Below are 17,929 nucleotides of genomic sequence, written 5' to 3'. Positions count from 1 at the left end.
GCAACCAACCCTTCGTTCCGTGGGAATTTCTGTAAGGGGGTCGAACGGTCCGCTGCCACAAGGACCCTGCAAATGAGTGTAAAGTCAGTGAGTTAAGTGGCTGTTGTATCAATGCCGCATTTTAATCATAGTGCTTACGAACACAGCGCCAACCTATAAAAGAACACGATGCACTGCGTTTTAATACGTTATCACAAAAGACATCGCACCCCTGTCATCACGAATCTCATCTGCATTCTCATTAAAGTGTCTCCCTCAATATAACTGACGAAAGTATTCAAAGCTAAGTGAACCAACAGACACAAGGACACAAAAGCAAAAGCAGAACGTTCTTGTGGGCTACGACGAGTCGTACCGAGATCACCAAATGCAGCAAGCGCCCGCGTGGTATGTCGCTATTCAGTAGGCTCTTAAAATACGAATTTCCTCGAACATGGCGACATGGGGTGGTCCGAAATTAGCGCCTGTTGGTTCAAGCCTCTACTACAAGAGACACAGTGAAAAAATAATGGCGCCATAAGTTACAGTGCCCATTGAAACGTTGTATGCTATTAGAGTCACTTGTGCTTTCCGAATTGCGAGCAAGACAGCTTTCAGTTCTTGGATACAGAAGCGAGGAGTGGCAAAGTGAACACTTACGTCGTGCAAAGGGTAGGCTGCCAGGTAGACCTGTTCATTTAGAAGCCTGTAAACGCCTGCGGTGGGGTGAAAGTATAACGAATCATGCGAAAGTAATATCATGTAAAATGAGTGATACGTACGCTGTTAGGTTATGTCATATACTAAAGGGCAAGATCAGCTAAGTTGAATAAGCGACGATGGTAGATCATCACGGTCACCTATACATTCATTTGGTTGAATATCTTTGCTTGCTGTAAATATTGCAGCGTTTCTACTTTAATTGCGAGTTAACTTGCACATCGCAAACAGCTTATTTATAAGAGCAGAATGCCAAATCAGTATCACAATGGTCGGCTTTATACCAGTTATTTTAACTCAGAAACGTCTAATTCATTTGCTTGAAATCCTTTGTAGTATGCCTTCGAACTACATACCTATGTTAATGCTAATGTAATATGGTTTGCTATGTTAATGTAAACAGATTATAGCATCATGGTTTCTAGGGTGGAGTCGAGCTGTATAAACTTACTTGATGCCCTGGCATGCATTTGCACACTGTGCTCTGCACTGAATAAAATGACTTGAGCATTCAACGAGATAACAAGTATAAGTGACCGAGATCCTGCAATTTACCCCTTATTTTCATGCACCTTTCTCTCACAAAGCGAAATTTATCCTTAATTTGCCAAGAGGGAACAACTTATTAGCGTCTGTTTACTTCGCACCGACAGCCATAAACCGCATAAACAAAAAAGAAAGAAAGAAAGAAAGAAAGAAAGAAAGAAAGAAAGAAAGAAAGAAAGAAAGAAAGAAAGAAAGAAAGAAAGAAAGAAAGAAAGAAAGAAAGAAAGAAAGAAAGAAAGAAAGAAAGAAAGAAAGAAAGAAAGAAAGAACGACTGACGCACGCCCTACTTCTTCTCTCACCTTTTTGCCGATCACTCTCATCGTACGTAGTTCGCATCAGTACTTCCCACGCGATGCGACTTCGAATGGCTTGAGAGAAAAACGAATCTTTGTTTTGTATTAGGTACCTGCATGCACAAACGAGTGTTAAGCAAACTGGCGATTGGTCGAAATTATCAGCTCCCTGTAGAAAGAGAAGAGCAATACAGACAGCTTAGCCAGGTCGCACTACTCCGTCTGCTATTGCGCGCGGAGAGATGGAATAAGTGCGAGCATGAAAGTTGCCAAATGATGCAATATGTCACCAGGGATGTAGTACATTCCTTATTTGTTAAATTACTTATGAAGTAATTGAAAAATTCTTGACTTATTGAAAATTCTTGACCAGGGGGCGTCGCTAGAGCCAACGTTTCGACAAGTGGCCTTGTCTTCTCCAAGGCTGCAACTGCCTTGAAGAGGACAAGAGCACTTGTCGAAACGTTGGCTCTAGCGACAGCCCAATTACAAAAATGTTTCATCTCTTCGAGCTTCGATCCTCCCCGGAGATTATGCCTTATAGCACCAACCAGATGGCGTGCAATACGATACTTTAATTTTTGATTGAAAAGCTGCACTTCACGTGTTAAGCCAAGAGAAATCGTCATAAGAAAAGGCATTCATTAACTTGCATTGCTGAAATGACAACACGTCGATACAAAATAGTTGTGTTCTTGTGGGACCTGTAAATTTCTTTCATCTTGGGTCAGGTGACTGTTTGGTACTTTGCTTCTCTATCGAACCCAGACTGCTTGGGGCTAATTATTTCTAGAGATTAAAATGTATCTTTGCTACATGACAAAAGAAAAAAGAGGGAAAGTGAAAGCGATATGCATGTTGCCAACGATACGTAATAGCCTCTCCCCAATACTCGTGACGCCTCAAAAATTGGAAAGTTATACTACAGAAGAAGCTACCATATTGAACTCCACTGTGTGGCGAAAGCGTGCACAGACATCACACCAGTTTTTCTCAAATAGAAATGTCAAGTTCACTTTTTTACACTTTTTCCAGGAAAAAAAGAAACAGAAAACAATGGCGCCACTTAAGGACAATGTGGCAGTTTAGTGCCAGTATAGACTGCGGGACATATCTTTCTATACAATCTCAGTCCGATTACAGATTGTTTAAAATAAGCCAGTTAAACACTGTCCATCTTCTTAAGAGCAACTTTTGCAAAATAAGCATCCTTGACCGTCGGAGTGTTTCATTTGGTTCAGCTCATTGCCACTACTCTAGGATAGGCCGCATCTGGCTGTCATTTCACATAAGGTTCACTCGCTAAGCCAGACAAACTTGCAAAATGTTTCACTCAGTGCAACTTATCTAGAACAATAACAAGAGCATTCATTGATGGCCCAGGCAACACCAAAACATCTACATACTCTTTGGTACGGGCGTGAGTTAGGATATCGAAAGGGTCGCCACATGCCCCCACTGGCTGACGGACACACATAGCACATGTGTACAAAAACGGGCAAATGGTGAATTATCCCACGGTTAGTCGTGTTGCATCACCGAAACGCACACACAAACAAACGTACAAGGCACTACACCAAGTGAGACACACCAAGGGTACTACGTCAAAGGAAGGTTCTGGTTCGCTACGTGACGGGAAGAAGGCTACGTGACCACTACGGAGGAAAGGCTGTGGAGAACACGGTGGGTGTGCAACGTCCACTACTGCAGGAGCAAGTCACACGTCGCCCTTGAAGTTCGCGGTCGCTTAGACCTCGCTATGTTGTCTACTGTGAAACGCGAAACTGTGACGGTGAGTTTATTGGCTTCCACTTTCAGAAATGGGCGGCGATCAGTAGTCATCTATTGTAGTTGGTATAGGCATATTTAATTACAGATATCGACTCCTTACACTTTCGACTTGACAGTAAAAGATGTCCTTTTGATTCCTTCGTTCCTGCCTTAAAAGCTCCCTTTCGATATTTACATATTGCATATTTACTTATGCCTGCAGCGACTATGGCGCTATCAATATCATCTCTGTTTGAAGGTTGCAGAATAAACGCCGCGGACATTTGAAACGCAGGTCTGAAAATATGATGATGATTATTTTGTTGTATGCTTTCTATCTTACTTGCAAATAAGTAAATTACATTTTACCGATAAATACTTCATTCTCAAACTTCCGTATCCACATTTCACTGCCGTGTAAGATTTAGTATTTTGTATTTGTGTATCATTTTATATGCGAACTTAATATTTCACTGTTTCTTGTTATTATTTTCGCAGGCTCAAGGGTAATAAACTTTTCTGTATAAAAATGTGCCAGTTCTTGTACTGTTAGGCATATTACTTCGTATATTCTAACACGCTAGCGAGGCCTTATTCCGGTATATGTGAGAGACTTAGCGTACGCCTATGTAATCATATGTGTAGAACGGAATACGTAGATGTCTTCTCATCCTTCCTTCTGAATACAAATTACGGAAGCTACGTTAAGAAATCTTTCACTTATGAGTACAACGGGGTTTCAAAAACTTTCGTGTACTTTGATTTAGGGGCATGTTAACGAACCTTCGGTGGTCATGAGTGAACCTGAGCTCTCCACTACGACGTCTCTCATTGCTTTAGTGTTGCTTTGTGACGTCACACTTTACGAACATCGTAGGCATTCTAAGCGTGACAGGGCGTCGCGTAACCTGCTCCCTCGCATGCGTGCACGTGAAGCCGGACGCACTTACGAATCGGCCTCTTCCTCATCGCCGCTGTGTGCGACCAATGACAATGCGCGCAGACCAACGCCACCGGAGAAGCCACAGTGGAAAAAAGAGTAAGCGTTACTCACCCGAAACTTTCAAGTACAGTATGATGCGGCCTTGCACGATACTTTTTTTTTACATATTGCGCTGCATACGGCAACAAGGATGGACTGGTCCCAAAGCGACAGCCCAGTCCCCGACCACCTAGGAATTTTTATCTCTTTGTTTTGTTCAGTTTTTGTAATCCCTACAGGGACACCGGATCATTAATTCAACAAGACGGCAATTGAGCTAATTTGTTAGGATTCAACGTGAAGTTCGTTACAGCGCAACGCAACACACGGACAATAAGAAGGAAAAAAAAACACAACACGGCCGCGGTGTCGTCCGTTTTCTTTCTTACTTTTGTCCGTGTCGTGTGTTGTTTTGTTACGAACTTCACGATAAGTCAATCTTACAATAAGAAGACGTTTGCTTGGATGCTCACCTAGAGCAGCCTGGTAATACGGTTACGATGACGTATGAAATGCCACAGAATGCACTTGCATAACGACACGGAAATATTGGATTGCATGGCCAATCACTGCAGTGTTGTTCACAACAATAATAACAGCAGCGTAGCGAAATTAGTCCAAGAAGTGACAAGAACACAATTCGGGAAATAACATGCTCGAGATGCATAATAATTACTTTTTTTACTTCAGCATGATCGGCTTAGTTTCAACAGAAGTCTGAGTGGACACGTTAGCTGGCGTCCTTCACTTCCTAACTAGAGTGCGAGGAGGATAACCCGGATTGTTTGTGATCACATCCCTAGCTATTCGACTGCAGTTGTGCACGCAGAAATGTTTTCTTGAGTCGCTTTCTCCGCGTGCCTGTCTTACCTCCTTCCACACCAAAATTTTGTTTTAGTGACTTCGCTTATTTCTGGGTTCCCGCTGTAGCAGCTTAAGTTCATTGCTATAGTATCGAGACGCCAGTTTTTCCTCGCTCTCTCCCTTATTAGCAACAATCGATTCTTCTTTACATTTACTAACAAGCTTTATATCTTCGTCAAATATGCAACGATTTTTAGTGCAAGCGCGGTGCTGTGATTATATCGTTTATTTACAGAAGATTATTGAACAAATGATGCGCGCTTGACCTCTTGTCCCTTTATGCCACTCACGACATTATTTGTTACCGGCAAGCGTTCGAAACCTGGATACCGTAAAAAACAAAACTGAAAGCCATCAGGATAGTGTAAAATTCCAAATTTTGTATTTGGCAAACTATTAAACCGTTTCCTTCATCTTGTTTGCCCATAAACCATTGCAGCTTTCAGCATTTAAAGAGCATTTCGCGCCTAAATTCTAGTCGCAAAAACTAAAAAGCGATGTTATCTAATGACAAAACTTTGCCAGAAAAGTTCACGAAGTCGGACAAAGGCCGAGGAGGAAATAAAATGTTATTAAAGTAACAGCACAAACCTGTACAAGTTGGGCGAAGAGAAACACGTTAAGTTTAGAATGGAAAGAGAAAACCGTATTGCATGAAAACAACACTGTAATCGTACAATGTTAACGGCACTGACCCTGGACGACATACTGCTCTGTCATAGTTGAGTACAAATGGCAATTCAAGTTGTTCACCTTTTGTTCTAAACACACGCTCATTCTTTGTGTCTATTCGCTATCTTCACGGGATGGCTATGCCCTCCCATATAAGTGTACGTACTGCTATAAATCGTTAAGATTTGTTCTGAACGCAACTGCTGCCACGTCATTAAAGAGGCCTGCTTCTCAGCACTCACAGCTTAAGATATACTCACATGTGCTCACGCTGACGCACGAACTCGGCGTTGAAGTACTCCGTTTCGTCGGGTATGAGTTCCTTGTTGTAAGGGAACGGCGTCCACAACTTGGTCCACAGGGCCTCGAGTGCATTGGGCTTGCCTTCGTTTTCCACTTCCGTCGATTCATTCTCAAGCTGTAATATTTAGATTACTTGAGAAAGACAACCGGACAACATCCCACTTTCTAAATATCGACAGGACATGTGCTCCCGGAGAGCGGATCCCCGACTTGTGCTTCTAGAGCAGTAAAAGAACCAAACTGTACAGCATCGCGTGATTGCTGAATTAGCACCTGCGATAACACGAAATTTCGCCTGAAGTCGAAAAATTCGTATTTAGATGTGTCGCTTCTTAGGCGTGCCCCCCCCCCCCCTCATTGGTCGGATCCGAAAGAACACAAGCTCCGCAATAGATGCAGAAATGAAAAGGAAGCGACAACGTGCTTATCACAACGGCCTGCCATTTGTCCATTTGTCCCCGGCCTTCCGGGGATAAAGATGGGACGTAAGCAGTTCTTTGAATGCAACATCTGATGTGCTTGGTCACCGTAACTCTATGCTATAAAAAATGACGTGAAAGCTTCAATTGCGTAAAGGTACGGGGCATAATGGGCGCTCTCATTTAGATGATTAAGAGGGGGGGGGGGGGCAGCCGCCCTTTGTCCCCCTCAATCCCCATGCGCACGCCTATGTGCCGTTCCTGACGGGGTTGGCAAGTTGCGAATAATGCAAAAATGCATGCAAATGGCCTTTGTGTCTATCGTAGTCGGAAGTTTGCCCCTGGGACTGTAAACTTTTCCGATGGCATCTTTCCTCACATCGTTGCTTTGGCTGCATTCATGCTTTTGAACCACTCGTGGAAATAGCCAACCTTGCCTTATTATACCCTATAACGGAAAATTTTTAACCTGCGAAATCCGTTGACAATTTCCTGTTTATGTGTTCGTCTTTTTTTATATAAAACACGCGGAAATGTATGATGCAATCTTCTTTTCTTTTTTTGTGTGAATACCAAGTATTATGACAGCTCTTACGCATGTACTACATATGTGTAATCGGATGCCATAAGGAAAGCTGCTCATTAAAAACTTGCGATCTCTGGCTTTCTATACTGCATGTCAGTTTATGTGATATACCGCACAGTAGCCAGCGTGAACACCAATATGCCGTGCCATATGTAACAATAAACATCAGACACTCACAGACGAGAGTATAGTGCAATATACTGCCAACATGCTTTCAAAGGGGTGTGCCATAGATGACGTTGAAGAAGCACAAGAACATTTCGCGTGTCGAACGCATAGACAGACGTTGGGGTGCTGGAAATGGGCTCGGACGGACAGTAACAGTGGCGTCCGACGGTGCTGTCAAATGCGGCCAGTGATGGTGCTTGATATGGTGCGCACACAGATGAAATCAGTCACCTACCCACGCTGACGTGTTGCGTGGTCTCCTGGACGCTGAGCCGACCGAAGGCTGATAGCGGCATGGGGGCGAGAGATCACAAGATGACATAGAAAATGGATTCTTTTAATCAGTTAGAGAGTACAGCCCGCCCACAGTCGTTTTACGGTTTGGTTTCCATTTTGAAGATAACCAAAAGCGCAGGGAAAACAAGGACTAAAAAAGGCACACACACACAACACACACACACACACACACACACACACACACACACACACACACACACACACACACACACACACAGGCGCTTGTGTGTTTGTGTACATGTGTGAGTTTCTTCGTCCATGCTTTTCGTGCGCTTTTAGTTAACATTGAAATTGTTGCTTAATTTCATGGCTATAGTATCGAGATCCTAACAAAATATACATGGTGCCCGAGCTAACTGTACGAGAATTTAAGAATATTCCGAAGCACTTTATGGCAGAGTGACCAAATGCATGCTGCTAACTATCGCATGTCGTAAGTCACACAATTTTTTACGTTCTCCTTAATTTCTTAATTAAGCAAAATCAATCAAATAACTTCAAAAGCAACGAAGCTGGACAAACGCTTTCAATTAAGAAGTTGTTAATCGGTTAGCGAAACGGCCGATTAGTTAGTTTCTAACTTTTTATCTACCAAGTATTCGTGTTTTTCCGCTACGTTCAAATGTCCGCGAAATACGAAAAAATACCAGGTGACGTTTCCGCTTGCGCGCCGTAGTTACAGTGTTTCCTGACATTCCGCGTACAAACGATATGCTTCCCTCGCGGCGTTTCATGACAGCGATAAGCAGACGCAGCGGTTATCGCTTGCGCTGACGCAAGGAACAGGTTCATCATCGCACGTCCAGCACCATTGTCGCGGTTCTGTCGCCTTTTAAGCGGCGGCACATGTGGCCAAATGTTACGGTCGTTCGTAGGCGGAACGTTAGGGAGCGCTGCAATTACAAGTGCACAGACAGGTTCAGCGCCTTGTGTACACTTGTTTGATTGTTCCTCGTTGTCTCTTCCACTGCGCAGCTGGTGTATTGAAAACAAAAGAAATAGGAGCAAACCTATCAGCATACTATATTTTCTCGCGCATAACGCGTACCCGTGTATAATCCGGCCCCCCAAGTACAACCTCTTGAAAATTTTAAAGCAACTTCCCGCAAAGCGCAGTGAGGCTCCTTTGCTTGCATTGCCGCAAAGCGTTGCCGCGAAGCTACCTTGCACGTAGAAATTCGCTTATAATTCGCGCCCCGGCTTTAGCTGAGAATTTTTCGTAGCTGTTTATGAATGACGCAATTGCAACGAAAATCACTGCTGTTGGTTAATAAGTATGCGGTCTCTTTGCCAATACAATTAAACATTTAAACGCAAAATTCGGTCAAATTTTAACGACCTTCAGGTTGTTTGGGTTGCTTCTTGCGTTTAACATTACAGCAAAGATGAACTGATAACGGTACCACGCGAATCAGCAGAGAAATTAGAATCAGCAAAGCGACGTTTCACCTTCTAATAAGCTATGCTGTGGCTGTATTGAATTCGGGACTCGAATTCGCTATAGCTTTCCTTGGAAGAAAACGCGGGAGTGTACCAAGAAAGTAGGACCTCTTTTACTTACATATTTCAGGTCTGGCAGGACGGGCTTCTCACCCTTCGCAACAGTCACCGTGGGAAAAGCGACCACTTTGCCGCGCTTCTGGAAATGTAAATTTTACTATTACGCGCAATACTGGCCTTCTGTAGGTTACAGCGAACGTAGGCGCTCTCACCTAAAAGGACAGCGTTTCTTTACAGTGTACATTTCATCCTGCTCGCATAGAAAGAAATAATGCCCTGAAAATCTCTATTTTTGCTCGCACCTCTCTCATTCTCGCTTTTTTCGGTGTTTCTAAAATAAGAAACCGGAAATCACTCCCGTTAAAATGCCTTCTAATTTGGATCATTCGTTGCTGAATTGTAAGGTTGTCGTCAGTGGACGTGATGGTACACTTCTTTTGTTCTCCTTTAGGAACTTCGCGATAAACGATGGAGGTTCGTGATGATGATTGATCTTTATTTCCAATGGCCCGATGCTTTCTTTTATCCCATGGATAGAGAGTTCGCGCTTTTTTCTCTCGTTGTATGACGATTTACGAATCGATGTGAAGCAGGTTCGTCTGCAGAGCATTTAAGGAAATTCCTAAAAGCTGCTAGGCCACACTCTGCGTTCAGCGGTGTTATTGCTTCGCATAGCGCAGTGATTCCCACGAACTTCACGCACGCAGCAAGACCGCCGTTGCCGTTGTGGTGTCTACATCCACTGGAAGCCCTGATAACCATTCCCGGTGTACAAAAGAAAAAAACACTCGTCATATCTGGCCCTACAACAAGCCACTCTATTGTTCCTGCATGAAAAACACAGTGGACGCCTTCACATTTACACTGACGGTTTAGTTTCTTCTACAAGCTCAGCAGGGGCAGTGGTCATACCCGAGAAATCCGTCACCATAAAGTTCAAGACGTAGCATTTGACATCATCGATGGCTGCAGAACTCACCGCCATCCGTGCTGCTCTAGAGTTCGTAGTTGAAGAAACGCCACAGGCGTGGTCAGTCTTCTCCGACTCCAAAGCAGCGCTCCAGTGCATTATGTCCCCATATCGTCATGGACCAAATGAACAGTTAGTCGCTGACATAAGACTGCTTCATCACCGCGCCATTGAGAAGCACCACAGCCTAACCTATCAGTGGATACCGGGCGATTGCGGTATCTACGGAAATGACCGTGCTGATGAAGCTGCCCGATCTGCCCATGATGCTCTCCATTGTGCAGCTATACCGTTGTCAAGAACGGACGCCGCAACAAGGCTTCGTTCACTTGCACGTGAACTGACACTGGCAAAGTGGAACTCGACGGAATTTACCAACGCCCGTCTTCACAACTTGGACCCGAATCTACAGCTCCGTCTTCCGTCGCGAATAACTAGAGCTGAGGAGACGCTCCTGTGCCGCCTGTGGCTCGGGGTGGCCTTCACGAAGGCCTACTCATTTCGAATTGGAATGGCCAGCAGCCCGACATGTGATAACTGTAGCTGCGAGAAGACAATCGCCCATCTTCTCTGTGAGTGTCCTCGCTTCAGTGCACCAAGAGAACTGTCCAAAGTGTTAAATAGACTTGACAGTCGTCCACTGTCGGAGGGAAAGATCTTAGGACACTGGCCGAAACCATCGTCGGCACAGAAAGCTTTGAAAGCGTTGTTACGCTTTTTGCGCAAAACTAGTCTCATAGACAGACTTTAAGCAGTGTCGTTTATCGTACTATTGTTCATTTTTTTTCTTCTTTTTTGTAACATCTCTTTTCTATCATCTTTCACTCCCCCTTCCCCTTTCCCCAGCACAGGGTAGCCAGCTGGTCTGAGAACTGAATAGCCTCCCTGTCTTTCCGTTTTCCTTCTCCTCCTCCTCCTTAAAAGCACCTGTTTGCAAATGTGACAAACGATTAAGAAAATCACAAAACATTATACATATCTAACGAACTTCTTGCTTACAAAAATTACAAGTACGACAGAGTGTTCTCTATCTGTTTCTATTTTTTATATTCTTCACTATTAATGGCATCAAGAGAGTTCATATGCACGCTACCACCTTTTTATCGCATCCGCCCCACGAATTTACGAAACAGGCATAATCTAAATGACGTCCGGGAGTGAAAATCGGTACCGCTGCCTTTTGTTACGTCACTCACTATATCGTTAATACTGTCAATATTGTCGTGGTTCGCTGAAGATATCAGCTTCACTTACGAGGAATATTGTCATTTTCAACGACCATGTACAAGCTTGTAGGTCTCTTTTATACGCTGCTTCAGGGTAATCGCCTACGGTTTCGACATCCTGACTCCGCACAGACAACGATGAGGTGTTATCAGTGACATCACTGATTACAACGTATATCGTCTTCATCATTATCATCATCCCGACATCGTGAGCAATCATTAAGAAAGCCCTCCAAGGCAAGGGGAGTATTGAGGATACTGGTCCTGGCTTGCAGTTTGCAACTAGCAGGCAAATAACAGCTGTCCATATTATCAGCGTCTAGAAAGTAGTATTAGCTTTCACAGATGCATCTCATTTTAACCATATTCAGCTAATGAAACAGCTAAGAGCAGACCTTAATTGGCATTCGAAGGTGTAGCTTCTCTGCATACTTCACGAGCACCTTCCAAGGAGCGTGGATCTTGAGGAAGTTGGTCTTTCCATCTCTTGACGTCTGCGAATGACGGAGAGCAAAATCAAACCGCTCAATGGAACAACACCTCTCATTACTGCTAATAATAATAATAATAAGAAGAAGAAGAAGAAGAAGAAGAAGAATAATAATAATACTTGAGGTTGATGGTTCATAGTAGCAAATAAGTTTACGTCGTGTTCTAATCAGCGTTTTTACTGTAAGTACTATTCTACCTTGCATATCATTGACATCGCTTTCTTTTCTTGCTTTGATGTTGTTTTTCACAGGTAACGATAACATCAGTTTTTGCTCCTTCCGTGTAGTACATTGTCCGCACACAGTTTAAAGTTTTGAGTGCATTGCCCACCCATTTGCACGTTCTGTATTACTTCGAAGCCTTAAATAATCATGTCGCGCCTCTTGCAATTATTCGTGTAAGAATTGCTTGTGACCGTGAAGCTGCCAGCAGCAGCTTTTAATTTTCCGGAAAGTTTCTGTTTGATCGTTCGCTCCCAAAAAAAGTTGTTACCAACCAAACCAGTCAAAATGTTTCGCTCTCTGGTGAAGTCAAGCGGCAGCAATTTATTTCGCATGGTTACGAGAGTGTGCCGCCTTCTACGCAGGCCTGCCCTGTGCTAGATACCCAGTTGTAAATTGGTTACGTTGTTCACGATGTCACAAGCCGATCGCAAATTTTCCGTCCGCATGAAAAAAAAAACATGTCAAGTGTCCCAATGCTTTACACAAAATAGTGGTAACACTGACGTTGCGACAATATCAACAGAAGCGCAAGCTTACAGAAGCGGCCAACCAGAGAAAAATCCAAATGCGTGGACGGTCCACTACATGCCGAATCTTCACTTTATAGCATAAGTATAGGCACGTTGAACTGACATTTGAGAGTAGCGCCAGAACACATAACCTAGCGGACCACGAAATAAAACTGGAGGTACCCGATGCGCATTCATCGTGACCCCTCAGGTCGCTCAGCACAATGGAGGGGTTAACAGTGCCTGAAGCTTCCCGAGTGCCCACGCTCCGCATGACATGGTACAACTTAAGAAATCAAGAGAAGGGCATATTCAGAAATGTTTTAATTTCGAAGGGGGGAGGCGGGTGTTGAACCACTCTGTGTGTATGTTTGTGCGTGTTCTTGTATGTGTGCGCGTATATACATACATGCCAAATTGAAAATTTTCGGGTAGGCTTTGACAGCCCCCCCCTCCTCTCATTCACCTGGCTACGCCAGTCTCCGGCGTGGCCCCGCCCAGACGACCAAAGCGCGGTAGCCGATCGCCTCTACGACTAAAGAAATGGTCCCGCTCATGCACTCGGCAATGCTCTCCTAAGGCAGAACCACCGGCCGTCCGGTTCATGATGTAAGGATGGAATGTGCGCTCATTAGTGCAGGCGTGTGTGCATCTGTCTTTGCGGTGGTAATGCTGCGAACTCCTAAAGATGTATCCGACTATAGTGACCGGAATTGTCGACGCCAGTGTAGTAAATGAAAGGGTCGTAGCGCCCCCTTGCCTGCCGGGGCAAGGTGCCTATAAAAAATGTATGCAGTTGCACTGAACATGAAAGCTGTAGGAAGCGCGGAGCAGTGATTCGCCTGTCCTTCAGCGACGCTCGCGTTCACGGGCACGCAAGCGCTGGCGATCCAAATGTGCAACCGGCTGGGAAGCCACTAGCGCGAAAGGAAACCTTTATTTGTGATACAGTGCAACGCCACCCAGACTGGTTTCAAGGTCTCAGCGTTGTGCAGTTTCAAGGCCCGAGTGTTGTGCCGAATTATGCAGTGGCGCCGTCTCCCATCTTCCTTACCCTCACATCTCTCCTCGTTACCCTCACTTGCCTTTACCACCCCTTTCTATTATCCTATACTACACATGGATATGCTATACTATGCTGGCTATGCTATGATTTACCTTCTCCCATCATCATTCCCATCCTCACCCTCACATCACTCCTGACCCTCATATCCCTTTTCCTCCTCCTTGCTACACATATGGATATGCTATAGATGGCTATGTACACATGGTTTTGCCTGTGGGACGCGATACATGTCTATGCTATTATTTGCCCTATCCCCTCCCTCTTTTCCTTCTCCCCACCCTCACTACCCTTTCCCGCACCCTTACACTACCATGCTACTCATAGTTATGGTGTGCATAGTTTTGCCCGCGTGACCCCATAATGGCCATGGAATGCCTTACACTCTCCCTTCCTCCTCTCCGCCCTCTTCACCCTCCCATCACTCCTCACTCTCACTTCCCTTACCCGGCCTCTTGCTATAAATCGTTGTGGTATACATGGTTTTGCCTTCGTGACGCCAAGCGTCGAAAGAACTTGGCAGCTTAATATGACAGCATACTGCCTTCCTCCTTACCCTCCTCCTCACCTTCACATCGCTCCTTCTCGTCCTCACACCACTTTCCCGCGCGCTTGGTATACATGACTATGCTAGAGATGGCTATGCTGTATATGGTTTTGCCTGCGGGACGCCAAGCGACATGAGACGACGACGACAGCATACGACAGCCCGGGACTCTAATGTGCTCCGCACTTTAAAAAAAGCGGTTCTCAGGTAAGTTTACCTGTAGACGATGTTACGTAAGGCATACGGGCTCCGCCACTTTCGGCTTAACTGGTAAAAGAGTGTTTTATTTATTTTTGTATATCGCAGCGTGAATTACTAAGGTCATGAAACGTCGAATGCTCCAGCAGGATCGCTTTCATGCGTATGCGTCTGTCGCAGCAGTGTTCGTTTAGTTGTTAAAGGTACAAATGTGCAAGGTTAACAGCTCAATATGGCGGCACAGAAACCCATCCGTAAAATAGTCCATATTCTGTGGACTGTAGAAGCGAAAATAGAGCACTCGCCGTCGCATCCTCGAGTTCGAGGTCGAGTCCTTCCTTTAGAAGGTTGTCCTCGAAGACACGCCGGTAGTTCTCGATCACCGAGTCATCCGACTTCTGGTAGGCAAGCACGAAGTCGATGCGCCGCTTGCCGTCCTGAAAGTACAAGCTGCGCAGCTCTTCATCCTGGGCTCTGCGCGGCGCCACCACTCCCACGTGGCGCGTCGGTGGTTTGGCCACGCCATCGGCTTCGACCCCGGCTTCGGTAGCGTCGCTGCCGTCCGGGTTTGCGGCCACCGCACCGCCAACGCCCGGTTCGCCATTCTGCACAACGGAACTCGTTTCTTAAAGGCTCGGTTCATTTCTCAGGTTACAAAACTTTGGCAGCATTTCGCAGGGAACAGGTGTTCGCACTGAACTCGGTCATCGCCCTGCGCCCACTCATAGTGCTTTCTTTCCCCTTGAAAGTAGATTTATTTGCTTTACTATAACAAAAGTTTTAAGCGTGAAGCCGTGCTAACGCGTATTCGGTGCAGTTTTACTGGTCGAGTTATTCCCGAGTTTAACCATTCAAATGCGGTAAACAATATTAAAAAATGGTTTCGCCGCAGTTGGAAGCAACCAATGCGATAGCAACAAATTGGAATGTTATACGAAGTAAGGCTAGCAGCTAACTCCTTTGCATTCGATCTCGCGTAACTCAACGAAACACTGATGTAAGGTAATACGGCCGCTCCAGGGAGCGAAGCGGTTTTCGTGCTTGTCTCAATGCGACGTGAACGATGAGAGTATAACACGTACCAGGGTATACGAGCCGCCTAGTGATATCTGTCGAGATAGCACCCACGCTCGCGACTGCGCCCCTACAATCAGTTCGCAGTTGCTGCAAAAGTAACGCAACTCCCCCTCCTCCTCCCCCCTCCCCCCCACCTGCGCCCCTCCCTGCTCATTTGCCCAACGAAAGACAGGCAGGGCGTTTCCTACCCGCAAACTTACATGAGTTCAACTGCTGTGACTACCAGGCAACCGCGGATTATACCTGAACGAAATGGCGAACTTATAAATACCTTGGTGTACATTTTTCATCAAATCTTACTTGGACTAAACACGTTGAGTATGTTACAGCGAAATCCTGTAGAATGTTAAATTTTGTTAAACGAAACTTCCGCTTAGCTCCTCCCAAAATCAGAGAATTGCTTTATTTTTCGAACGTCAGACCTATGTTAGAATATGCCTGCGTGGCTTGGGACCCGCAGAGTAAAACCCTATGTAATATGCTCGAGCTGGTACAAAACCGTGCAGCCCGTTTTGTCAGTTCTAACTATGACTTCACGTTTAGTGTTACTGCAATAAAGGATAGGTTGGGGTGGGAACTACTAAGTACACGTAGAAAAAACATTAGATTAGAAATGCTTTTCAAATCTTTCATGGCTTGGTCAAAATAGATAAAGAATCTTACATTTACCTCCCCATTTCTTGTCTCACAGAAGTGATCACCCTCTAAAAATAAGAGAAAGTTTTTGCAGAACAAACGTATACCAATACTCGTTTTTTTCCACACACAATCTCCCAGTGGAATCAGCTTCCAAAGGAAATTGTTGACTGTCGCACTGAAACTTCGTTCAGAGATATACTGTTACGCTCATAGTTTCTTCTTTTTTTCCTTTTTTGTTGTTGATCTTGTTTTCATAGTTATCCATTTATGTAAGCATATGTTACCCCGTGTATTCCCCCCTGCAATAATGCCTTCGGGCGCTGCAGGTACTTTAAATAAATAAAAAAAAATAAAAAATGGCGGACTCATTAGCCACAATATCCGTGAGTGGAATACTCATACCAATTTTACGAGATACACCTTACGCGACAGCATTAAGGTTCAGAAATGCTTGTTTGCACAGTGAAATAGGCGAATTATCATTGGGTAAATTTAAAGACTTCGCACATCTAAGATATTGCTGGAATAAACAGTGGTGCGTATCTTGCCAGTTGGAAGTTTCTTGCACGAGATTGCCCTGCAGAATCCCGCTATTGAATTATTACTTACATAAAACAGGACTCAAGGCGTCCCCGTTATGCATGTTTTGCAATGAAATTGAATCAAGAGAGCATTTCTTTTTATTCTGTCGCCGATATTCCAATCAGAGAAAAAGATACCTTATACCTCCACTAAAGAAGTTAGGATTAGGAATAAATGTTACAGTAATTTTATCATTTGGCGGTACCTAATTACAGGTCATAGTCACAAGGATATCTACTCTGCTTTGTTTGATTACCTAACCGAGACAAGAATGCCGTGTTAGTCTATTTTTATCTCTTCATATTCTTATTTTGAAATCCGTGATTTTCTCTTTTAGAGAGACCGGATGACAGTCTGACCACTCGCTCCTTAAGCGTTTTCATTTATTAGATGTTTTATTTTTAATCTAAGCTGCCAGTTTCCTTCAGCTTCATAGGTCCTTGCCTTAAGCATCTTGCCGCCCGGTTCTTGGCCTAACCCCCTTTATGAATGAGCGCCATCACGAAGACGACATCTTCATCATAATCACCTTCGAGTACGAGACGACTTCTGCTTTTCGCAATAAAGCTTCTATGCTTAATAAATCGCCAAAATATGGAGCACTCGGCCCTATAGGATCTGATCACATTTTGAATTCAGGAAACACCACGGCGATGGTGACTGTCTATATTCAAGGAACAGTTGGCAATAGCCAATATTTGCTTGATGTGTCGACATACTTTATTTAACGAACAAAAGTTCATAACATCGACAAACAAGGCAAGTTGAACAACTGTTACAAAACATATGGCGTCAGCATCGACCACCAGGGCGTTTTGCAATATAGACTGATTTAACCTATGACGAACTCCTTGGTACGTGAAAGCTGAAGCCGTCAAAGAATACGCTGCAATCTACGTCATCGGGAGTATAGCCAGGATTTCGTTTCAGCGGAAGGAAAGTTGCACCCTTTCATGTGTGTAACATATAAAAAAACGATTAATACACGGGCGATCGAAATTCCTCCACCCAACCCCCCTCCCTCTGGTGGCGCGTATGTATCACGAGAGACACCATGCACAACACGAGATTCCATAACATGCCGCATTACATTAGGCGTTCAGATCGCACGGTGCACCGAATCACGCAACATATCTTGAAGATCTAAATGAAACACCCATGAACTGCAGATATCTTAGAGTGGTCCAAGGCAACGTGTGCCTTACTTTACATACTATACAACTGACACCAACTAAAAGAAAGAAAGAAAGAAAGAAAGAAAGAAAGAAAGAAAGAAAGAAAGAAAGAAAGAAAGAAAGAAAG

At 44.4% G+C, this 17,929-nt stretch overlaps 1 protein-coding gene across 1 annotated transcript in view; it reads right to left on the bottom strand.

Annotated features, from left to right (window-relative positions):
• LOC119403267 (anoctamin-4) overlaps positions 1-17,929 on the bottom strand; it is an 89,179-nt gene that overhangs the window by 44,961 nt on the left and 26,289 nt on the right. The window contains exons 3-9 of the mRNA XM_049418249.1: positions 14,635-14,934; positions 11,692-11,790; positions 9,162-9,239; positions 6,088-6,245; positions 1,546-1,652; positions 640-695; positions 10-66 (exon numbers count right to left, since the gene is read on the bottom strand). Coding sequence (XP_049274206.1) covers positions 10-66; positions 640-695; positions 1,546-1,652; positions 6,088-6,245; positions 9,162-9,239; positions 11,692-11,790; positions 14,635-14,934 — 855 coding nt within the window. The remainder of the gene's footprint in view (positions 1-9; positions 67-639; positions 696-1,545; positions 1,653-6,087; positions 6,246-9,161; positions 9,240-11,691; positions 11,791-14,634; positions 14,935-17,929) is intronic.

This window comes from Rhipicephalus sanguineus, chromosome 8 (assembly GCF_013339695.2).
Source record: "Rhipicephalus sanguineus isolate Rsan-2018 chromosome 8, BIME_Rsan_1.4, whole genome shotgun sequence".
NCBI lineage: Eukaryota > Metazoa > Arthropoda > Arachnida > Ixodida > Ixodidae > Rhipicephalus > Rhipicephalus sanguineus.
Note: the sequence above shows the minus strand (reverse complement) of the source record. Positions and strands in the feature narration are given on the sequence as shown.